Genomic DNA, 26,348 nt, shown 5'->3' with positions numbered 1-26,348 from the left:
TTTCTACACACGCTTGATGCTATCCAACTTTCTTTTCAGCTGCACTCCTACCCTTCATTTCCATTCATTAATAACACCGATAGCTTGACGATGACGTATCTCTTCCATTTCTACATTTTCTAGATCATTAATTTGCAATAGTATTCCTTTAATTTAGCTATAGACTACTGTAGGTATAACACCTAAAAAAAAGATGCACATAGAAGGGGAATACAAGTCAGAGATAAAAATCTAAGAAAAGGCTTGCTCTCTTAATTGATCCAAGCCATGTGAAAGGCTGGGAAAAGATTTTACCACTATGCAACATATTGAAATTAAAAAACAGTAAAACAGTGGGCTTATGTACAAGTAGCTTGTTTAAAGTCTTGATCAAAAGCCACATGAAGGAAGAAGACAGAAATAACGTAATGCCTGTAGGCAGAGGTATACTGTATTATGATCACCAGATACAATTCTGAAAGAAAAACCTTTTTGGCAACCAAGTCCTTTTTCAGAATAAGCTGCAATCATTTTAGATTTTTTTTTTTTCTTTTAAGAAAAAAAAGTAATTCTTGATAGTAAGGGCACTAATGATTTTATCAGATGAATTCTGTACCTGAAACAGGAGCAATCAGTTTGCAAACTAACTTTTTTTTTTTAAAGCTGGAATCTAACAAACTGTGCTACATATTTCTAAATATCCTCTGATCCACAGTGTAAATCATTACTGCTAAAAAAAAAAAGGAGAGAAAACAAACGTTTTTATTACCTGATTTCCAAAGAGATTGAAACCATTAATTGCTTCTAAAGCCGCTTTTGCCAGCCCCACGGAGCTGAGGAGAAAACAAAATGACAACAAAAAACCAGAAGTATCATAATTCAAGCCCAGACTAAAATTTAACACATTTAACAGCTTTCAGAACTATGACCTTTTCTTGATTTGAATTTTGTGCTTAACCTTTATGTTAATAAAAGGATGATGCAGCAAATTCGGGGTTGTTTGGTGGTGGGTTGTTTTGGGGTTTTTTTTGAAAAATACTTTTCAGCATTTTTATTTGTCTTCAAATGTCAGAGACCATCTGGAAAAAGCACTTTGCTCTCACCTTGCTACTAGACATCTGGCATTATCTATTTCAAGGTCTTGCTAATAGCGTATTAACAGAGCATTTACTTCAGCACAATTTTTCAACCCAGCTCTCAAGCATTAAACTTTAAAAGACTGATGTCTGACTAGCTTTCGAAATAATAAAAGAACTCATCAATCTGGATTCAGAAAAGGAGGATTTTCTGATGTCAACCACATAGTGAAATGTCTTTTATTTCACTTACTCCATGACTAGTATCCACCACAAAGAAAACAAGACCCAGAAATACTACCAACAAGCTTTCAAGTTAGCAAGTTCATGTTTAAAGACATTAAGCACTAAAATCACTAATCATTATATATTTCTTAAATCAAATTATATACTAAAATATAATTACTGATTATGAAAATTATACAGTACATATAAAAATATGCACAAGAAGACTTTTACAAGGCCTTTTCATTAAAAAAAAAGTAGCCTTATACTTTCCTTGTAAGTATTTAAGAGAAGCATTCCCTGTCAATGCACACACACACTTTTGATGTGGTTTTTTTTTTTTAAAGAAAAGCTCAAGATAAGCTAATAGAAATCTACATGCATTTGACCAGTTTATATGAAATTTGAAATATGACAGCAGAATTTTGAAATATTGTTTTAAAGAATACATAGATAGGCCAACTTCACATGTGTCCATTCAACTGCAGTAAGGAGCTAAAGCATTACCATACACATAAAATGCTAAATTTTTGCACATTGATTCCAAAATTCTAGATGTTAAGGTCACACGGCATCAAAAAGTAAAATATTAAATGAGCTACTTCCCAACAGTGCTAGAGTTTAAAAATGTAATATATAACGCTACCAGATTTCTGACAGTTCTACTATCAAATACAAGCATTCAAAGTAGCAAAAGGACTTTGCACTGCTTACTAAGTGGTGACATAAAAGTATAGGAACTACAAATACTACAGAAGTCTAGCTAATAAAACAAATACCTTTTACATTCTCTTAGGCAATCTGGTAAAACAGATTCAGAGCATCTAGTAAAATGAAGCCTAGCGTTAATTCTCCCAACTTTACTCATAAAACTAAAACTTTAAATTATGCCTTTATCTCCACTTAACTACTGTGCCTCTAACCAATGCACCTTTATCTGTCTCTGCTTCATTTCTATATAAACTACAACAGTGATTTATTGACTTCATTGACACCCCATGTGCTTTCCCTAAATGTCTGTCCCAGTTTTGAAGCTCCTCCTTCAGAATCAAGTTTCATCTTTCTCCCTAACTTCCCAGAAAAGTCTGAAGTTTTAAGAACTGGGAAAAGTCTGGGAAAAACAGAATATACCAATTAATTTAACAGTTTATTTATTAGCACAGTAATTCCTTGAAATACTCTCTTTAAAAAAAAAAAAAAAAAGACAAAAAAGGAATTAAAAGTTTTTATCCTTTTTTCTCTAAAACTGATTATCCACTCGGCCAACCGCACTTTCCTTTTCCTTGCCATCTTTCATTTGGGATAAAAATCACACAGTACTGCAAAACAAGGGGGGGGGGGGGGGAAAGTTTGTCAGAGGATCCACGTGCCCAGATAACATGAGAACAACGTTGGCACAGAGATAGTCACAACTGTGAAAAATTAAAGCATCCTTAGGAGTCTGAGGGCTGCACTCCACTTGCAGGGAAATAGTAAAATTAACAACAGCTAGGAATATGTACTTTCTGAACAAGACAGCCCTAGATATTTTGTTTATAAAAATAATTAATGAAGCAACACTGAGTTAGAAAAAATATTCAGAAAATAATCGATAATAATCCCCAACTTCTGTGTAAGAGGAGTCGTGATAGTATTGACAAACAACTGCACTATCCAGCCCAAAAAACTTATAGCAACCAAATGGTCAGAGAATTGCAAACAGGGACTGTGCTTTAACCTATTCTTCTATACTCCATGCAGCATTTTGGGATCAGAGCAAACTTTTTACCTTACTGTAAATAAAATTATTTGTACTATTTATTAATGTAAAATATAACATTTAAAATGTTTACTAACTAATCCATATTTTAAAGATGGGATCCAATTATGATCACACAGAAAATATTGAAAATAATGAAAAAAATTCAGTGCAGAGTTACAGAATTTGTTTACTTTAAGTACTGTTTTACCTGGGCTGGTTTTAATATTAGAAGTACTTTAGAACCGATTTCAGACTCTATCATTCTTTTTAACTATTACCAACAGGTTTATAAACTTCCATTTTTTTTCTGAAACATTGCCAGAAATAGTACTCATGGGATTTAATTCTAATTGGTTCAACAAGAGAAAGCTGATTAGGTTAACTAAGTTCTGCTCTGAGCAGCTGCCATCAAACAGTGGTGAAATCCCTTAGCTTGGTATCTCCTGCTGATGAAAGCTTTTGGTACTGGAGAATGTGATGAAGGAATAAACTGAACTCAGAAGTGTTGTGAATATAATTATTTTTCTGGCTTTGTTTCAAATACCTAAACAAAAATGTAATTGTTCTAGCAATTGCTCTATTTTAATTATAACCTAGCAATTGATCAAACAAATTGACATGATGACTCAGAACAGAACTTTTCATAGGAGTTAAGTATTATTATCAAACTGCATACAGAGAAAATGAAAATCAGAGAAATCCCGCACACTGAAATCTGTATCACATGTTAAAATCTCATGTTCTTCTTTTCCCTTCCAAATAACACTTCTAATACCAACAGTCAGATATTTTCAGAGCAGGAAAAAAGTTACTGACAAAAGGTAGAGAAGTAATAGTTGTTCAACAGCAACAACTGCTGGTATTCAGATAATGTAAAACTACTCATTCTATCTACAAAATAGGATGATACTGCCTGAAAAAAAGAAGAAAACAAATATGGATTCCTTCCTTGAATTCATTGCTATTTTACATACTCAGTCATTATTCTACAATAAGAATAATACTGTAATTGATCAGTATTTTTCTACTTCTAGTTATTCAAAGCCCCTGGAGACTTCAGTACTCTCATAAATATTACTTGCAAATGAAAACATAAATGTCTCAACATTAAAATACTGCTTTCTTTCCCCCATCATGTAATATTTCTTCACATTACAATTGTACATCAAGCATTCCCTTCTCCATACACACAAATACTACTTAGATTACTAGAAGTTTCATAGATAACTGACAGAAGGAAGTTACTTTAAAAAATAAAAAGTCTGAGAACAGCTGTAGTATCAAGTATGTGTTCAAAAGACTGAACAATCACACAACATAACACACTTCAGAACTATGATCACACTTCAGACACTTGTTTCATTCCTACTGATTAATGCCTTCCTGTTGGACAAATTAGAAAAGAGGTTTTATAATAAACATTATGCTCATGTCTTTCTACAGAAAATACATTCTTCATACTCTACAATTTAGTACACAAAAACTGGACTGTTTTAACAGTATGAATTAAAGGCAAAACGTATTTTAATAAATATGTTCCTTCCTCCACTCAGCAACCCACTATGAAAATGCTGTGTTAACCTGCTGGACTCTATTCCCAGAGAAAAAGATGCTTAGTTGGAGATGACCCCAAAACAAAGCCTAACCCAAACCCTCTTTAAATATTCCTCCAAAAATTTTGCAGGATCATAAAGTCATTGGTTGGAAGGGACATATGGAACTCATCTAGTCCAACACGAAATCTCACTTGAAGCCAGATGTAATAACCAAGACCAATTCAAGTAAACCATAGCCTCATCTAGACAAGCCTCAAAAACCTCCAAGGATGGAGATGCCGTAACTTCTTTTGAGTATTCTGCTCTGGTGCTTCACTGCGCTTCAAGTGAAAAGGTTTCTTCTTAATGTCCGTACTGAACCTCCCCAGGTGGCATCTGTAGACCTTACTGTAGCCACCAATTGTAGTGATTTGTCACAGATTATCAAGAGCAGTCTTGCAATCATAGTACTATGGGTAACATTTGACCTTGATCCACATTTGGGGCAGGGGAAGCTGAGACTAACCTAGAGAAATTATACTTCCAGCTTGCTAAAAAAACATTAGTAAATTCATTTAAACATCATTCATAATTCCCAGTAACTTTTAATTGTTAGATTCACCCTCTCAGTAAAATAACTGAGGGCAAACACTAAAATTTGCATATTCTCAGCAACTGCTAATGAAAACACACCTTAAAGCATATACATCCTTAGTCCTCCTCCCATTCACAATTTCTTGCCTCTATCCAAGAACTGTGCAGTTCAACTGGAGCATCAAACACCACAAGGGATGTTAAAAAAAACCCAAACAAACAACAAAACAAAAAACAATCCCACAACAATAATAATAATTTCATAACTAGACAAAAAACAGAACAAGGAAGGACAGCAGTATAGCAATATAATACCTACACTACAGAGAAGAGCAAGATCAAGGCTCTACAGTCTTAGATTTGGAATATGAAGATACTGCACTTTGGCAACTTCATTATTCTCACAGTACATATGGGAGATGTCAGAGACATTTTGCAGAGGTATTCAGCAGATGCCTGGAGAACAGCTTCATCAAATGGTTACAGGACAAATTTATTTTTCAGAAATTCAGCCGTATAGGAAGGGGATCACACTATAATAAAACCTGTTACAAATCTTGCCTTTGAACCAGTAAAAGACATCAATTGGCATGCATCGATGAAGACCTGGTCCACAGATTGTTTCGCTATTTATCATTTATTGGAAGTGTTTTGAACTGTACTAAGACAGAATACCAAGACTGTGTAAAGACTTAAAATATGTGCATCTTCTAACATAGGCCATAATTTGCGGTTGTTATTCATGGACTTCATATTATATAATATCTTCTTTAAAAAGAAAGCCTCTTTCAATAAAAGACAAGAATTAACTTCTAACTCTGAAAGCAAACACACACTGTACGTAGATTACAGTATGAGTTTTAAGGGCCAGGAGTACAGCATACTTAATACTGAAACTTAAGTGACTAGTTTGGAGTCCGTAATCACCGAAGACATACATGTATCATTCATGACGAGCCCTGATTAGTTATAATCACTTCTTCAATTTTTTAAATTTTTTTTTTAGAGCTCTCTCAGGTAGATACACCACAATAGGAGCATAACAAAGTATAGAGAATATTTTAGTGTACCCAGGGCTTTCCTCAATAGTATCTAAACACATCTTTTGACGCGTGTTCCTCTTCCATTTTTTCTGATTTATGAGAACAAGGGAAATTGTCTACTGGCTTCCTACAGTGAAGCAGAGTATCAACATGCGCACAAGGAAAGATAAATAGGGGCAATACCTGTTTCTGATGACCAAAGGCTACTTCTTAAATTAGGACCAAGCTCTGTACTTCCTTTTGTGCCAGCTCAATGATCTGTTAGATTGGCTCAGTCCATCTCATAAAACTTCACCCTTAGAAAAACCAATCTATAAATGTCAGTCTAGATTAAGACAAGACAACATGCCCATTTCCATCTGGTTAAAAGACGTTCAGTTTTCCCTGGAGGAAATTCACATACTGAATAACCAGAATGCTGCAAACAACAGGAGACATAGGAGTTTCAGTGTACCGTTTGCAAATTTGTACAAGGTGAGATGCGGAAGGAAGTATACGATTCTCTAAGTGAACGCTCATGTAGTCTGGCATTTGACAATTTTACAGACATAGGAGGAAGAAAAAACCCCAAACAACTTATAAAGCAGATTATATATTAACACCTTGGAGTTTTCAGTTCTCATACTGGTACTAAAGCTCTACAAAGCCCTGAAAAAAACATACCTCAGTGTTTTGCTGCAATGACATGTAATTATATCTATAGGTTAAAATACATGCCTGTATGTGAACTAAGAAAAATTATTTCATTCTGAAATGAGAACACAGATTCATCTGGCAACATCAAAGACTGGAAGAAACACATGCATATTATTTGCAAGCCCATGATAATTATGATGATCAATGATATTTTAAAAATCCTAAGATATCCAGGCTATAGCCATTTTTATGATTAATAAAACTTCAGAAGTCAAAAAGTGAAGAAAACAATAGTAACGCTAGAAAAAACAAGCTGTCAGATTACACACTTGATCTTTCAAGATAGACAGCATGTGAGCAATTCCACCGAAGAGAACTGGACCACTCTAATATTAAAATGTTAAGAACATTCCTAACTGTCTCACAGCACAGGGGTCAGAACGTCCAGTTACTTGTAGCACCTGAAGAACCTGGAAAAGAACTTGTGTACTAGGCTATCCTCCACAGTGTCCAGCATCTTCCTCCCAGCATGGTGGAGGAGAGAAAAATCTAGGCTCATGATTCACACCTTCTTAAGTCAGGATATTCCTAAACATTTTTGTGAATCCAATCTACTGCACATGCCTCAAGAATCTGCACTGTTCTGAACACAATTTTCAGAATTATATACATGCAGCTGCACATAATTATTGGCATTTGAATACTCAAATAGCTAAGCATCTATGTGGTTATTTCAGCATGCATATGATGATGAAATTATGCTTCACATTTTCCCAAAATACATCTCTCAGTCTTTAGAGAACCTTAACTCAGTTCAAACAGTATTTTAATGCATTACTATTTTTAACTCACTCCGTGAATTCTTTTTATTCATATCACATTTACTTGCTTTGACTGAAAGAGCTACATTTGCTCACCTACCTTGAATGCAGCTCTGGACTGCCATTGTTGTATTTACTTCCTCTTTCCCAGACACCAAAATCTGGTACACGATAGGCTCTTTCCACACAAAACACAAGATTTTGAATGAAGGACACCTACAGGAAAGAAAGAAAGAAAAGTGACTGAAGAAAAATGAAAGCATATTTTTTTCTGTTTGTTTTTTCAAAAAGACAAAGTTGTTTTTCCTCAGCCATCATAATTGTGCCTTCCATCCTTTCCCCCCGCCCCAGGGAATGATGTTCCCAAGTTCAGATATTCTCTTTAAAACCAGGTTTTAATCACAAAATGTTAAGAGCTGTCCCAAATTAGGTGATGATATGATTTATGCAAAAGTTCCTACAAAGCCATGGATAAAAAACATTTCATATTCAAGACATATATTTGAAGAGCTCCAAAAAGGTGGCATTTTGATCTTTTAAAAGAGATTTGTTCTAAAAACAGCATCAGAGAGCAAAAGAAATTAAATCCTACAAGATTAGGACACAGAAATCTTGGTGCTGTTTCTTAATTCACTTTAAGAGAATTGTTATGCTGAAGTTTTATTGTATTAGCTCCAGATAATACATACTTATGCAGATTCAAACACACCCCTTTATAAAACAAATAAAACTCTGAACCAATTTATTGTAATTAAAATCTCCTCTTGGATAAATATATTTCAACTGAATACCAAGGTATTTAAGGGTATTTTAAGGTATTTAAGGTGTATTTAACTACAGCTGGGGACTTATTTAAGCAGATACTTTTTCCTCATTTACCCTGTTGAAAGAGACATTTGGAGTTGCTTGATTGTAGAAAAGTTAAATTGATGATAAATTTTACAGTTCACTTCAAAGAGTCCACAGATTAGAACTCACAGGAAATTTAACCACAAACACAAGATTTACACTGGTTCATCCACCAAAGCAGGGATTTCATCCCCTCCCATCCAAATTATTCTAGGGGATTCTGTGGGAAAAGAGAATATTGCAGCAGCTATAAACACAACGATATTGGGGAACTACAGAGGAGGATCCACTTTACTACAGTCAAGTGATATTTTATTTTTTTTAATGAGCTATGAGATAAAACCCAAATCTTTTACTGAAAGGTATTTGCTTCCATTTTAATTTACCTGCATACCTCTGTTTTGTCTTTTTCTCTCCATTTTTCTTTAAATCTTAAAAAGTTACTATTTCAGATATACTCTTTATGCTAATACCAGTCCACCAGCGATATATATAATTCTACACTTACTTGTCTCTCTCTATATTATATGTCTCCGCTAAAATTTCACTGTGGGGTGCTCATGTACAATTATCTGTACGTGAAATCTTTTCATACCTAGTACTTTCAAGGAAACAGACTATCCCACTCTTTAGATGTGTCCAGTATTATTCATCCCTGTAATTTAGCATTTGGTTGTATTACAATGAACTTTCTCTGAATGAAGCTAGAACACCCAGTGATTAAGAGTGTGCCTTCTCCTATCTCTATCATTAACTCAAATTTAGATGCACCAGCTAAATGAAGAAGCCAAGAGCACCACATAGAAATATATAACCTTACCGACAACTTTCTACCAGTGATGATGTTCAGAACATGAGGAAAATAAAGGTCAATTACAGATATTTTATGAGACTAACTAAGGGTTTCCAAATAGCAGATTTACAGAAAAAAGGCAGCAGGTAACTGGTTGCAAACTAAAACCTTCAGAGAGCAATCATTCTTATGATGGGCATGTAAATGCTATAACCAAGTCAATGCTAAAGCACTTACAGAAATTATGGATTGTTTTGCGTTAAGCTTGTTTATCCAGAAGTCAAGCATGTGGAGAGCAAGGTGTAATAAAGAATACACATGCAGCATGGATGACTGCAAATACTAGTGTTACTCTGTTTTATGTGCAGATAACTGCTCTCAAATTCATTCACTTGCACAATCATATACTGTGCTCTTTGTCATGGATGCAAAGATGCGATTAAATTAATTTTCAACTGCAAACAGATGCAACTAGAGGGTAATTCATTGACAGCTGCCATGCCTGACATCAAGTGGCCTAGTACACAATGATTGCCTCCAAAGCCAAGAGTTCTGTGTACAAACATATTCATGCAGACAGCTTGCCAAATCTCAACCATCTGCCAGCACCTTCCACTATGCTAGCACTGGTTCAAAACCCTCTGTCTACAAAAGGAAAGAGACTAAATACATCGCACGATGATATCATTGGAAAGAAATATCCAACTTGATATTTGGGTAGCAGACTGCCACATCCACAGTGCTGCCAGTGCCACTATGCTGAATATTATCTAGACACACAGGAAAACTTGGTAATACCATAATTATGTGGCGTTAAGATGATCTGAGAATATATGCAATTGTTGAAGCTATACAGAGACTAATAGAATGTACAGGTGGTAAAATAATCTTAGTATAAATCTCCATAGTCCACAGACTTCTAGGTATGGTTGCAATGAAAACTACATCCTGACATTGAAGTGGAGAATATCCACTGACTGGAGAGTCTATACACCCACACTTTTTCTGCAGATTCTCTAATTAAATGCAAACATCTGGAAGATAATATAAATTATAAGTCAAGCTAACTAAATACATAATTATATACATTTGCCTCCTCACAGACATAAAGGCAATTCAGAGAAAATAATATAGACCTATCATATGATCTAAGTGAGAAAGGAGACAAGTTGCATCACTTAGTTTTCTCATTATCTAAAGAAAAAACATTAATGAAGATGTATGTTTTAGAAATATAATGCAAATACACTTTCCTGGAAAATTCTCCCTCTTTTTAAAACTGTAGTACTACAAGTGCATTTAAGCTTTTTAAGGCAATACAGCAGTGACTATTAAACAGACCAGAGTAAATGTAAACAAATCCAGATTAAGAAAATTGGGGCGGAGGGGGACAGAATCTTTGCTTTCTGTTCCTGTCTCAAAACATACTCTCATTTTAGAGCAGGACAGCACGTTGTCCTGACATGACTTGTCCTCAAGTCAAGGCCATGGTGGCTTTTATTATCTTATTTACAGAACAGTTAACAATCTTACAAACATCTCTTACTATGATATAAAATTGTTTTATTTTCAATTAAAGATACAGCAAAACTTCTAAACGCTCATAGGTTCATATGTATTTGAAGAAAGTCCTTCAGCTTTCCAGAAAATTAACCCTATTATTTATTATATTGAAATTCTACTGGACAGAATGCACTGACTGACAGTTTGAAATATGGTGAAAAGTGAGAACAACATAACTGGAAGTTAACCATCCTAACAGACCTTTTAACTCTTGACCTTGTACCTTTCAGAAATAGCAGAGAACTCTAAGAGTTTTCAATGTCATGTTACATTCACTCTTTGCATATCTAACACTTTATTAACTATTAATTTATTTCACTATCCATTCATTCCATTTATCTTTTCTGACTTCCATTAGAAGTGGAGAATATCTGCAGTGTATTTCCAGAACAATCATTTTACAGTTGGTAATTAAATAAAACCAAGGAATAAAACCAAAACAATTTAATCAAGCATGTGTTTTAACATCAGAAATTGACTTGTACCTCATCTGTGTTGTAGATAATCTGCAGCCCTGAAGAGATCATCTCAACCAAATAGAGGAGAAATAACGACACAGCATTTATCTGAAGTAATTAAAGACAGAAAGGAAACTATAATTAACTTTATATTTATTGGAGTCACATAAACAAACAAGCTAAATGTGATATTACTCACTAATAAAGATGGTCTCACTATAACACAGTTTTGGTTCTTCAAAAATATTATCCTAATCTACCAATATCCTACATGTAAGGATGTGGAAATGATCAATAGAAAGAAATGCCACAAACAAGCATTGTCCTCTACAACTTCTGCTGCAGTATCATTTTTTTAAATTACTTGAAACTATGATATTAAAATATTTTTGCTTAGGCATACTGCTTTGACCCATAGGCAATCACTTTAGTCACAAGCTGTTTCACTTACATATATGACAATTTATTAGCAAGTAGAGCACCAAGAAGGCAAGTAGCATATTGAATAGCACACAGCACATCTAAAAAGCAAATCACTTTATCCCTAACTGGAATTTTAGCGTTAGCAACTGACAGAAGTACAATTACAATATTCAGATATGATTGTATTTGTGAAAAACTGTTTTCTTTTGTAGCCGTCCATAGCATTTATTATTAACAGTACCTACCTTCAGCAACTGTACAGATGAGCATCATGTCAATTTATTAATGAATCAAAGAAAACTGCTTTTGTTACACAGAATTCTAGTATAATTGAGAATTTGTACAACTTCAATAGAGAAAGTAAGTTTATCACAATAACTTGCTTCAATGAGCTATAAAACCACAACCTCAGTATATGAAATTTAGAGAAACCATCTAGAACAAAATATTGGATTCTTATCTGAAACATAGCAGATAAAGAATAAGGTCCAAATTCTAAAAATTCCAAAAGATTTAAAGACCACTGACTCCAGTTTCTTAATACAATCTGAAAAGCACCAAGTACAGCAGTAACGGCAGACCAGCTACATAATATATTTCATTCTTCCCAACTGAACCACCTCAGTTACTCTGTTTTCTGTTGTCTCCACAGAGCTGAAAACCCTCTACTTTTGAAGATTTGCTGATGACAGAAGGGAATGTGCATTCATGTTTATGGGAAGGGTTGAGTTGCCACAAAAAACAGACTTTGAACTATCATACAGTGCTCCCAATGTCCCAAAATTATTGTCTCCTCCTGCAGATAAAAGATGTGTATTTTCAGGAAGCTTCACACAGAAGCCCAAAATGCTAACTTAGAATAACTCCACAAATCATTTTTCTCAGAACATACATTTTCTGAATTCAACACATTTACTGTACAAACTACTTAAGTGATGTTGTCACCATGAAATTAAATAATTATCAACCTACTGTCACTTCTGAATAATTTCACTAGCAATTTCTGAACTAAAAAGAGTATGCGGAGTTATGGAATGCAAAAGAACAAGGTCATGAATGCAAAAAAGGGTCTGAAGGTAAAGAGAAGGGAAAAAAAAGAGTAAACACTTTGGAAAATAAAAGACAATAAAACAATCAATTATGCAATGAATCTGACTAGGAACCACTACACAAAATACTGAACAACAATTTGTAACTAGACAAAGCTGTTGACAGTGTACATTAAATCTTTACTATGAATAAGAATTGCTCAGACTTATGGAAAATTAAGCTGGGAACGTTAATGAAAAATATAATATTCAATGTAAGATTACACGAAACCTTTTACTTTACTGACTACTTCAACATTTTTTTGCCAGGATTATTTATTGACAGCCATCTGTTGGTCTCAAAAAGAAGCAACTTCATAAACAAACAACCATCTACCTCCACAAATCCCACAGTTATTTCAGTACCTTCTGACCAAACCATAGCACTGAGTTGTATTTCAAAACTGTCTTTTTCACCAAAAGATGCAGAAGGAATCTCAATTTTATCAAGTACAACACATCTAACACAAATCTAAAAAAACTGAGACAGCTGCATCATGAAAGAATGGAGACAACAATAACATTACTTAAAATCATCCAAACTTTCATTTACACACACATGCATATTTTACCTGAAGGTGACCATATTCCTTATGGGAGAAGACCTCATCTCCAGTGTGTGCACTGAAAACAGAATGAAGACATTCAGATGGTTTGGGGTCTTGCTTAAATCGCTGAACCTAAAGATGAATTAAAGGCAAAACAAAATCAAAGTCAATAATTTCAGTATGTTTGGCAACCACAAATTCACTATATAACTCAAGTATTTCAAAATTTCTTGATATGACCCCTATGTAAACATTATAAACAACAGTTACTGAAACTTATCAAAAACTATTTTATACATACTTAAAGTATACATATACTTAAAGAATATAAATATTCAACCCATCTATCTAATCTCTTCGGGTTTGGTAGAAAAAATATCTGTAATAGATAGCTACAGATGCTTGGTCACTTTCATCTTCTGGACAAACACCACCTCATTTTACTGGAGCTGAAATCTTAGCAGAAAGCACGTTGAAGCATACCACACCTACCTTGAATTCACAGATCTGAAATGTACATATAGAATCCTGACCCATAAGCTCTCAGCTAGCTCACCACCCTTCCCTAGCAGAATACCATGAATTCCAGCTACTCTCTCACATATGGGGCAACTCCCCTCCTCACCTTCCCGGCCTGTCCTAAAGAGCCTGTATCCATCCATCACAGTGTTCCAGTCACTTGAGCTATCCTACCATGCCTCGGTGATCCCATGACATCATAGCCCTGGAGCTGCACACATACTTCTAATTCCTCCTTTTTGTTCCCCATGCTGCATGCATTAGTGTACGGGCATTTCTGAGAGGCATCCAAGTATGCCGATTTCCCAGAAAGGGTATGAGAGCTTTCTTCTCCATAATGCTGTTCCATAGGTACCTCCTAATTTCCACACGTACGCTTGGGACAACTCCACTTCAGTTAATGCTATGTGCCTTTTGTTCACATCACCCCAGGCCCTTTGCTTGCCTACCCCATCCACCACTTCCTCACTTGACTGTTGAGCACCCTCTCTCTCCCTCACCATTCCTAGTTTAAAGCTCTTACTGGATGGAGTGCAAGAGTCCAAAATTTATGTTGGGAACAATGGTTTAAATAATTTTTATGAATAATGATCCATAAAATTTAATAATTATTGTTGTACCATTTGACAATGTGACAAAGGTTTTAAAACAAAAAAGAAATTCTTATTAATTTTTAAGCCTTCTGGGTTATAGACCTACAAAAGTGTTCAGAAATTCCCATGTGTAGATCATGTAACAAAAAGCTGCAAGAGCTAAGAATATCTAGTATAAAAGAGTACATGGGAAAACAAAGATTTATTTTGCTGAGCACAGTTTGTGACACTCAGATGCACAGTGAAATGTTTACAGATACTAGAAGGCAAAGCTGATAGCTTGAAAAGAAAACATAAAGATCATAGACAGGAAAAATAGTACCCCAGATTAAAATGACTTTTTATTCATGGACACTATCATTGGACCTCAGAATGAGCCTCTATGACACAAAATCTCTTATGATGGAGATGGAATGCAGTAAGATGAATTACTAATACAAGAGGTTAACAACAAAGGAGCGAAATAGGAACTATGGTGGTTTTAAAGTAGTTTTGATTCCTTTTTCATTGCAAAATACAATGTCTGCTACCTTACAAAACCATTTGAGAAAACAATCTGGACTGTCAGAGAGCTGCCAATAGGGCAGAGAAAGGAAATCAAATTCACAAAGAAAAGAATGAAGGTAACAAAAGAAGATCCTTCTTCATAACTCCTCAAGTCATGCTATGCTCTCCAACAAACAGTTTTCGAATTTTCTAACCATCATTGCCAGTACCTGGTCCACATTTCACAACATTTTCAACACTGATTTTATTTTTATGGGACATTCTCTACCAAGAAATCATACATAGCATATAGCATGTGCCCCAGAAGCAAGCAAGTGAATACTATTTTGTGGAGTTATCATGTCTAGTCCATGAATACATTCGATACATTTTAGGTCATAACTTATATGTTCATTAGCAACAGAATATAACATCTACAATTTTTGTCACAAGCAGCATCATCTATTCAAGTCACGCCTTGGGCATATATAATTCATATTAATAAAAAATATCTTCCTTCTACATGACAACAGCACATACACAGTCTCTCAGAATAAAGTCCAGTTTGACTTATGTCTGTTAGGTACTGGAGGCTGTTTATTACTACACTGTAGGAAGAGAAAGCATTTATAGTAATCAAGGCAAAAACTGACAACCAGTATGTCAGCAGTGTGACACTTGTGTTAATTTAATGCTCATTATTCATATCTGCACTCATCATCCTCAAAACAAACCCCTGCATGTCAAAGAAAAACAACAGCTCAAATGTAACAAGATCAGTTTAGGTCAAGATCATTTAAAGATATGAGACTACAAAGATACAGACTAAGAAAACTGAGAAAAAAATATCATGTCAGCATAAATACAACTGGCAATACTTTTTATTTGCTTATTATTATTATTACTGATATCACATGCCTACAGACTTTACATTTCAGTTTGTGTGCTTAGAAGAGATGGAAGCTATGTGGTAACATGAAAATTATTTTTAATAATACCGTTAAAAGTCAGGGACATGAAACTTAAAATAATCACATGGAATACGGATATTTAACTACCTGTAGAATTACTGCTAACCACTATGCAAAATTAATCCACTACATCTAAATTTCAATACAGAGAAGCCCTGAATATTCAAAAATATTCAGGGTATACTCACAAGAGGATGACAGGCTGAATAAATCAACCGTATTATAACATAAGTAAACTACTCTGTTTCCTTATTCATTTTGGGCTGCTGCCCTTCTCAATTTACATCATTAGGTCAAAGAATACTGGAAAGTGGCTGCTAAAGAAACGAAGCAAAATAATCAAAATGATCACCTAGGTAAGGAGAACAACTGCAAATGCAATAACCAAGTTAACAGTGCAAACAAAACTCTCCGGCCTTAGCCAAAAGAAATCATACATCTTTCCTTTTAAGCACTAAAAAGACATAAAAAAACACCCCAATGACTAATGGTCTAATGTTTAAATGGGATAAATAACTGCAAAAGGAACCCAAAGAAGTTTCAAGTATACCCTGCAGTTTACTTCACAAAATGCTTGTGTCTTCTACACCCTAAAACAATGCTGCGACCTGACAATAATGAAGCAGCTGTTCTTAGCTGGGCCACACAGTAATACTGCATTCCCCTTTTGAATTTTATCTATATTTAGAAGTTAGTTTTCACAGTTTAATTAATCCCTTAGAATTAAGTGAGTGCTTGTGTCCACACTACAGTGTTTTACCTTATCGGCCTGACGCATGTAGCAGTAGAGGATTCCTCTCATACACTTTATAGCAGAATGCTCCAGTTCATGAGTCCTTCCCTTGTCATCATCAATACGCCTGGGTAAGAGAGATAACTCATAAAACAAATTGGAAATGCATTGGGGGGGCGGGGAGTAAAAAAGGACACAGTGGTTTTGAATATTAAGTATTTAACTAACACTGTTGTATAGTGGTGCCCACACTCATATCAACATATTTATAGCCCTACCCATCCTTCCTTAATAAAAAAAAATTAAATAAACTAAAAAATGTATGTTGCAACTTACACAAACATTCCTATTTCAAAATTTAAAAAGAAAAAAAACCCAAAACTTGTTGATATTATAACATTGCAAGCCACCGTTCTGTGTTCCTTGAGAGATCCAAAACACAAAGGCATTTTCTCTTTAACTCTACAAAATACCTGCCATTCATAATCAAGCAGTCACTTTCCTGATGATGTCAATAAACTACAGCTGTGCATACAAGACTGAAAGTTCACTACTCCGAACGTCCAGAAATGTGTTTCAAGATACCTTAGTATTTTTACACCGTGAAATCAAACAACACTCACAATTACTATATTACTAAACATATATTAAAACCAATGCCAAATCCCAAGTTATTTTAACAAATAAAAGGTACTGTGTGTAAACAACTTTGATCATTGCATTCAGGTGTTCTGTCTTTTCCAGTTCTCAATTTTTGCTTGAGCCTTTCAGGGTGAAAATAATGTTTTCTTACATATTTGTAACTTACAACAACATGTCTCTGATACAAATATGCAAAACAGCATAATATGCTCACTGCTATTTCTCAGTGCACTTTACAGCTGTTACTAATTTGATTACAGGTAAGTGGATGATAACTACACTGCAAACAAAGCATATCCTTTTCCACCATACTTTACATGTTAGTAGTTTATGCTGAGGTTCTGCTACCTACACTGAAAATTAGGAAAGCAGTGATAACTTCAAAAATCATACACATCCAGAAATCATGCTATTTAAATAATAATCTTAGATACAAGAAATGTACTTGCTTTCAATTACAAAGTTGAAAAAAGGGGGGAAAAAGCAACCCCACAATGAATAAAACTAGATAATGCAAAATTAATAGGTTAAGAATTTTTTAAGCAGTAGGATTTTTTCTCAACTTTATCATAAATCCAAAGAGCAATAAGAAGCAGATGTAAAAGCTCTGAAGTTTTCATGTTACAACATTTTTCCTCTATTCACAACAGCAGCATTTGTTTTCTTAACATGCTCTCAAGAAATTTAGCTTTTATGAAAGCGAACAGCAGCACTGGCATGAGTCAAGCACACTGATCTGCATGTGGTAGATAATGCAGCCTTCCACATGAGTCTCGTATCTTGGCTCATTTCAGATTTTAGCTGTTCACTTAATTTCAACCATCAACCTTTGCGCATCAAAGAAAATTTGTTGCACAGCACCTGAAGTTCAGGGCCCTGTTCTGAGCATAACTGGAAGTAACACAAACTATTTATCTTGCCACTTTGCCCTTCCTTCTACCTGCAACAAGTTTCATATATCATCTTCTATGATTCTACATATTGGAAATTAAAGACTGAGTAACTCGGGCAACATTATGCCATGCTCTCTTCTATGAGTTCCTGAAAATTCAAAACAATCACCCCTGCCCGTTTCATTCTTCCTTCTAAATTTTTTTCTATATTTTTGTTTTCAAATGCTTTTATTTCACCAACAGAAAGAGGAATTAAAAGAAAGATGCAAATATTTCAATATAAGAAATGAAAGTAATAATTACACATTCTGAATGTTAACTTCCTTATAATTTTTGCTAGTTTCTCAAAATTTTGAAACCCATTAGATCTCAGGCATGGCATCTCCAGAAGTAAACACAGATCTCCATACGTCTTCTCTTTCAAAAAGCATCATTTTGTAACAACATTTCCTAGAAGACAATTTTAATAACTGTTTCTTCAGATTGATGTCAGAGGTATAGAATCTAAAGCAATAAATGGAGACAAAAAAGAAACTCAAAACTTTTTATCTGCTAAGTAGATCATCTTTACTTCAACAGTAGCTCCTCATATTATTTCTGGCCTTTCTTATGTAAAATATACTAGAATTTTGTCCAAGAATTTGATCACTACCTCAATACAAGAAGTTGATTACTAAAAAGAATAAATTATTCAATATCTGCACTCGAGTTATCATCACCTCTGTCTCTGTTTTCCTGGGTGGCTGGGGTAGCAAGGTTGGAAACAAGGAATACTAAATCTCAGAAAGCAATTTCCATAGTTATTTGACCTAAAGGAGAGGGAATTATGAATAATTTATTATGGGAGGTAACTCTCCCATAGTTCTTAAGGTCATACTACACCACACAAATTCCTAACCTACTTCTCTAATGAGTCAACAGTGAAAATGGATGAAACAGAAAATAAGAAGACCTAACAACTGAGACTGCCCAGCCTTTGTACCTAGCGAGGAAGACAGTCACTATTATTTCCCAAATATATATTTCTCAGCATTCAAGGATTCAGTCTCCCGCGAGTACTCTGATTGTTACTACCTGCAACAAGCCTGCTTCTCCTCTGAACTCTCCTACTACATTTAAAATGAGCAGTATTCCTTGAGTACAGTTTGCCACAATAACCTTTATTTTTAATAGCATGCGTTAATTCCTCTGTTTCAGAATATTGGTACCAATTAAATTATAGGAAAACATGTTTACTTACCAAAAGCAGAGTGACATTTTTTAACCTAGTAGCTACATAAATATTTTTATTGAGATTTGGAAACATGTACCATCTCTATGGGTTTACAAAAGTATTTTTGATAAAGCTTCATCTTTTAAAACATTCCTGGGGAACTATATAACAGAAAGAATGTAACATGGCAGAGATGTGAGTTTAGAAATTATTCACCTGTAAGCAAGGGCTAATGCCCAGGCACATGCAGCACAGTAAAGACTGTCATGTACTTTTGCCTTTCGGTTATCCCCATATGTCTTTGTAGGAAACAGACCTGTGGTTGGGCTTTGATGAAGCAGCAACGTTGACTTAACTGGAAGAAGGAAAAAAGAAAAAATGGCATTAACAACACTTATGTTTCTTCCAGTTTCTACACAGATTTTCAGGAATAAATCAAGATGTGAACAACCTGTTAGAGCATGCACAACATAAAACAGAAGAGAAAGAAAGGTAAGGAGAAAGACACACAAAAAAATTTTTGTTACATTGTTTTTTCAGTCAAATTAGACCTTTTTACAAAAAAATCAGTATTCAGAACTATTTATATAGCTCTGTTCTAGTACCACTCACTCCGTACAGAATCTCTACAATGCAACCCAGTAATTTCCCTTTTATGGAAAAACAAAGGGGGGGGAGGCTACAGTATGCAACTGCCTCCTCAAATAATTTAAACAGTTAAACTCTGCAGAACTCTACATTCATAAAAATTAAAATTTTTAACTTAGGCCACATAATTGTATCAATATTTTTTAAAAAGGAAAGGAATGAGTAAGTAAGGAGAAAGGATGACTACAATTATTTAACTCAGTACCTTGACATAAAAATAGAACAAGACAGGAATTTTCAAGTTGTCAAAACTGAATTAGAAAAAATACTAAATATTACTTTCATTCTTTTTGTACTTTAATATTTCGCATTTTGTGAGTTGTTTTCCTAAAATTGTATAATAACCAGTGTGCTACAAGATTGAAACTGAGCTTAATGTCCTTGAACATGACCCTTCTAACAATAACCTGTCCATTATAAGACAAGAAGGCAGGTTTTTTTCCAGAATGTTATCAAGCATCAATTTTAAAAAGCCTCTTTATTCTCTATGTATTAGAAGTGAAGTATTTTAAAAGAAAATTACAGGGTTTTACAGCTTTTTGCATTATATTATTCAGTGGCTTAATACCTTATAACAAGAACTTTGATAAAATGTTACCTGAAAAAGTCAATATAGATTATTCTAAAATGAAGTATAAATTCAATAGTAAATTTTTACTGAGGCAGCGGACTGCTTGCACCACCACAGATTTGCTGCCGCCAAGCGTTAAAATTAAATTGAACAGTCATCTCCTCTACAAGAAAGATAAAAGCAATGCATCTACAAAAAGCAACACATCTACGGATAGACCAGGCACAACTCACAGATTTCACTTCAAAAAGCGATTTAAATGAAGGGAGTTTCATCCCACATTTTTAGAATGATGGAAAAATTGTTCACTATTCTATACCCTTGCCTGACTAAAACTTAAATTTTAAACAGTCAATTGCACAGCCATTAAAAACCCCTGATCTTAGAATACAGGTAGGACTTTATTATAATACAAAGCCTCCAAAACCCAGAACAATCAAAATAAACCACAGCTGCTTTAATGTGTATGGTTTTGGCTTAAAATGATCTCATAATGAAAAGAAAAACACTAAAGTTGGCTTAAAATAAGTTAGCTAACAGATAAAATTTCAGCACAAAAATACATTATGGCACCATTAATAACACAAATTAACTTCTCACTGATCACCTGTCACACTGTTATAAGTACTACAAGAAAGCTTTTTCCCATTTAAATGTTTCCTCAGCTGTATCTGCCTAATGCCACAATACTAAGCTACCACTTCATGCAAAATAATTCTAAATTCAGTCTTACAGCTGGACTGGATTTCCAATATATGTTTTCATTTTCAGCAAGAAGTGTAATTCAGGCCTCCAGTTTTTGTGCCTTTCAAACTCCCAGCAGAAATGTAGGAAACCATCCTCAAGTAGGAATAATGTAGCAATGATACTTCACATGTAAATATCAATTCTAATTCATATCTGGGTTAGTTCAAGCATCAAAACCTGTCAGCAGATTACCTTTACCCCTCCCCATCCAAGACCATCAGGTGCAACTCAGAATCTATTCTACCATTTGACAAATGCAGATGATAATTTTGAACACTATTTACAGGTCATGATTTTTCAAGCAATGTATGAAATACCCAAATACATGCATTGTATTATCACAGGAATCTTATGAGGAATTGTAATGACAGAACCCTTCACCACTCAGAAAATAAAAATCCTTATTAAAGACTGCAGATATTATTTTAAGACAAAGCTAATTACTGTCATAACCATAACTGTAAATATTTAAGTTACACTGCAAATCTTTCATGGCAGGAACAATTACTAACTTACCAATTCTGTAATAATGATCTAATTTATCCCACAGACTTCCCCCCTCTGGTTTTGGAAGGTTAATACTTTTAAGTGGCTCATAAATTGAACCTAAAATAAGAAGAGAGAAAACAAAATCAAGATCAGAATTAGCTTCATAATTCTACTATTGCTAAAAATTACTGCAGTATGATTTTTTCCTGTTTGTTATACAAAAGCACAATTTATCAAATTTCAATTCAAACAAAAAAAGTTGTAATTTCTATAATCTCAGAGAATAGATTTCTATACACGTTCTTCTACAGTACCTGTCCACACAAACAAGACCTCCATCTGGATCTCCAATGCCTTGTAGATATTCAGCTACAGCAAATGCTACATAAATGTATAGTTTAATTATTGAAGACAGCCTATTAAATGTTAAGAATTGTCTAGGAACATTTTCTTAGAAGTTAAGTATGCTACAGACAGAATTCCTAAAGGTATGTAGAAAAACAGAAGGAAGCGGGACAAAAGTAGCCCAAATTTAACTATTACTTCCCTACCTGCCTTCTAAAATGGTGAACATGTACAACACTATTAATGGTTTACCTATCCTAACCCTGTTTTCACCCTCCACCACAATAAGCCTAGCTGATTTCAGGTCTTGAACAAAAAAAAAAGGGTTAGCTTGTTCTCACATACTACCAAAGCTTAAACAACCTATCCAACAGATAAAGGCCCCTAATTACCTATATTCCAGAGAAATACAATACTATCAAATCCACATCTTTCCTTCTCAGTGTCCCACATACTGACTGCTTCCCTATTTGCACCTGAAAAGTCCATTTTCCTGATAGCTGACATGAGCTACCTATCAGAAAGACACAATTTCTTAAAAATTACTGGGGAAACCATTTCCAACTTCTAATTTTAGAGTAACATACTGCTGTCCTTCCATAAATCACTTTGGCTTTATTCAGTGCTCTGGATGGCAAGATCTCCCACAGAGCCATTTGATAACAGGAAGAATGAGAATTTCCCCTTTCCGGACTGCACACTGTCCTTCTGAAAAGCTCAGAGAAATGAATTGCCAGGGAAGCCCAGCCAGCCAAGCAGTTCTGGCAGGATGCAGCAGAGTGCTCCTATTCAAGTTGCCTCTTTCACACTCCCAGCACATATCCAAGCATTAGACAGGAGATTGTCCATACACCGGACTCTCATCCAAACGAAATGTGTGTGGAGTGGTGACAGAAGCTTTATTATTCAAGTCCTTTGGTGGAGAGACTGGAAAATGTTCCTTGCCTCTAAAGAACTCAAACCTCACCCCCCCAGATTAGTATTACTTTTGCTTTGCAATCATAGTAGTTAAAAAAACCCACCCCTCCTTGAGCAGACTCCTGTGGGTCTGTTGTGCATGGATTCTCCGGTGACGTTTACAAACACATCTGAGCTTCCCCTACAGCCTTTCCTTTCCTCATTGAGAGAGGTTAAGTCACAAACAGCATGTGCATGTGGGGAGAGGGCCTGAGAGGGAAGCACAGAGGGGCCAATTTAGCTGAGTTGCCTAAAAAAAACAAAGCTAAAAGAAATGAAGTTGTTCTGTAATGGAAAAGAAAAACTTGTAATATATCACACCTTTTGTATCTTCTGTTTAAAAATCAACATTCTGAACCAATTTAAATCAATATTTCAAAGCAATTTTATTTTTCTACTTCTTTTTGCCTAGGAATCCCTGTCCATGAGAAGATTCGTAATTTATATTGTGATATTATTAATTCAGTTATTTTGCAAAAGTACGCAACACTGCGACCTGCAGTAATTGTAATTTTATAAGGTGATTCAGTGAAAGCAGGACAGAATATGCATAGGAAAATATCTTCAGTAAGCCACTTATTGCATTAACAGTAGCGAATTTATGAGAAATATTCACTTACTAGATTTTCAAAGGCAAAATAAAGATTCTTACTCTTAGATTTGTTAACTGTATAACACATACATAGTACACTGTTCTTTGTGTGTGAAATGGTTCAGAATGTCTATTTCTTGCAGACTGTTAACCCCAGTACTGCACCATGAAAAACAGTTGAGTATTCACAGGCACACACACTTACACACACAAGTCAAAAGTTTCTAAAATAAAATTGTTCTAATTTACATACTTACCAGACAATCTGTGACCCTCTGTGGCCAACAGAGAAACAAAATAAAGTTATCATGAACAAAAAGCATATTCTATCTCAGAGCATTCAAAGATTTCAACTTTGTGCAGAAAGATGACTGAACAGAATAAAGAGCATGAAAATGTCAAGCATCACCATCTACAAATTATTTTCTTTTAGATGTTTGAAACTTCACTAGCAGAAATAAATTAAGGCAGCCAAAGTAGACTGTTGATGAAACAAAAAGGTGAAGTGAATTCAAAGTTCAAGAAAACTGACAAAAAGTAAAGTTTTATGCCTTGAAAGTATTCCTTAAAATTACTCCTACTACAAGTAGGAGAACTTGTTTAAAGGAACACTCAAAATCAAAGTTTTCCACATACTCCTCATTAATTCCTCATTAGCATCTATATAGTTTATGTTTTGCTTGGGTGTCTATAGCATTCTGCTGGACAAATCCTGTCCAGGTAAATCATGTTTCATTAGTTATCACAACCTAACCAAAAGCAAGAAACAGACAGGACAAACATGAAGCTAGCTGCTCCTTCCATGTGGTTTTGTAGTGAGACCATAAGCCAGTGGAAGCTATTTTTAGGACAGCTAAAAAAAGCCCATCTATACTCTCTTCCAAAATCTATTTAATAGTTCATTTCAGCAAGACAAAAACCTGCCATAGAAAGCTATTTTCAATTACATATTTAAAATAGGTTTTCAAACTGAAAAAAATCACAGCAGCAAGACTGCAACACTTAAACATAAAAGAATGACATATGCAAATAGTACCCTTGAGTTCTCAGTTTGTATGTTAGCATTCAGAAGAAACGGAATGAGGACATTAATTTCAAATACTATTTTTCATAAATATCTCATTTCATTGTAACCATACAGTGTGAGTTTTATTTTAGGTAAATAAGTAGATATGCTAGGAAGGAATATAAAAAAATATTTTGTTGATTTAGTATTTCTTCAGCTGCATACCGGTGTAACAACCCCATACAACATTTAAAAAGGGTACATGGTAGTTCAGATTTTCTTCCACAAAGAACGAAGTATGCCCATTATTTCCTTACATCAGAATTGGATTGCTGCAAGTCAGTAACTACTTCAAAATCACTAAAAAACCACACAGATAGGAAATCAAAGTGTTGCTTCCTGCATTAATATATTTAATGTCTGATAAGAGAGCACTCAAAATCTTTATCCCAAGTCCAATTAAATCCCTGTTTGTCTTCAGATATTGCACTAAATACACTATATCCATATTTTGAATGAAAATTAATCCCCTTTCATTTCCTACCACCTACAGGTTCCAGAGTAACATGAGTCCACCATTCTTCAAGTTGAAGAATTACTAAAAAGGAGAGTCATTTCCTTTCAAAGTATTAGACAACAGGAAGAAATCTGAAACAGCCCAATAACTGATAACAGAGACATCAATTACTACTGTAGAACTAAAGTCATAAACAGACAAGATATTTCTGACTTAGCTAAGACGTGGAAACTATAAGAAAACATTATCCAGCAGATGAAACTCAAATGCACAACAATTCCAGGAAAAACTTACAATTTAATTATCTCTTCTAAGCAGAATACAAAACTGAAGGAAATTAAGGGAAGTTCTCTGAGGTAAGCTATTAACAGTGTAAATACTTATGTATATACAACCTCTGGAGGCTGAGAATATTATGTCATCCTGATGTTAAAGTACTTTCCCATCCACTTCATTTTTATTCCAGTTATACTTGAGATTAGCATTAATTGCTCATCAGGGAAGAGCTATAAACTGCCTAAATGTTTAGATTTAAAAGCTACGGCCAACATTTTGAAACCCTGCTCCCAAATTCGTATATACAGAAGCTTTGAACACCCACACATCCTTGAAGATGGCAGCAATTGCAGATATTAAAGACAAATAGGCATCAGAATGGAATTCTGGACCTAGTCGATGGATAAAGATTTGCATATTTCAACAAGGACTGATTATTCAAATTTTTCAAAGTACAGAATTAAAAAACCCCAAACAACCAAACACACACCTCTCCGAAGTTTAATCACAAACAAATGGAAGCAACATGGCAAGAATTTTATTTCCAACATTTCACATGCCAGAAGAACAAAAGAAAATGTTTACTTGCATAATTAAATCAGCACAGACCACAGAAAAAAAAAGATGAGAATACCAGATTTCTTTCTAGATTTGATGAGAATAAAAACTGACCACAGTCCTTTAATGCAACACTAGTTCTGGATGTAATCCAACACTTGAGACACAAACAAGTTCTGGATCTGAGATCACAGTAACTTTCATTACCCAGTATTACTAT

General features: G+C 34.6%; 1 protein-coding gene across 5 annotated transcripts in view; it reads right to left on the bottom strand.

Moving 5' to 3' along the window:
* PHKB (phosphorylase kinase regulatory subunit beta) overlaps nt 1-26,348 on the bottom strand; it is an 83,688-nt gene that overhangs the window by 52,520 nt on the left and 4,820 nt on the right. For 4 of the 5 annotated variants that reach the window (XM_050903857.1, XM_050903854.1, XM_050903855.1 and 1 more), the window contains 7 exons: nt 21,905-21,994; nt 19,639-19,777; nt 16,702-16,801; nt 13,397-13,504; nt 11,341-11,421; nt 7,751-7,866; nt 749-812 (listed from right to left, as the gene is read on the bottom strand). In XM_050903857.1, coding sequence (XP_050759814.1) covers nt 749-812; nt 7,751-7,866; nt 11,341-11,421; nt 13,397-13,504; nt 16,702-16,801; nt 19,639-19,777; nt 21,905-21,994 — 698 coding nt within the window. Of the gene's footprint in view, nt 1-748; nt 813-7,750; nt 7,867-11,340; nt 11,422-13,396; nt 13,505-16,701; nt 16,802-19,638; nt 19,778-21,904; nt 21,995-24,028; nt 24,047-26,348 lie in introns of all 5 variants that reach the window. The other variant, XM_050903858.1, reaches the window with a different exon arrangement.

The sequence above is a fragment of the Gymnogyps californianus genome, chromosome 12, assembly GCF_018139145.2.
Source record: "Gymnogyps californianus isolate 813 chromosome 12, ASM1813914v2, whole genome shotgun sequence".
Lineage (NCBI taxonomy): Eukaryota > Metazoa > Chordata > Aves > Accipitriformes > Cathartidae > Gymnogyps > Gymnogyps californianus.
This window is presented reverse-complemented; position numbering and strand designations above follow the sequence as displayed.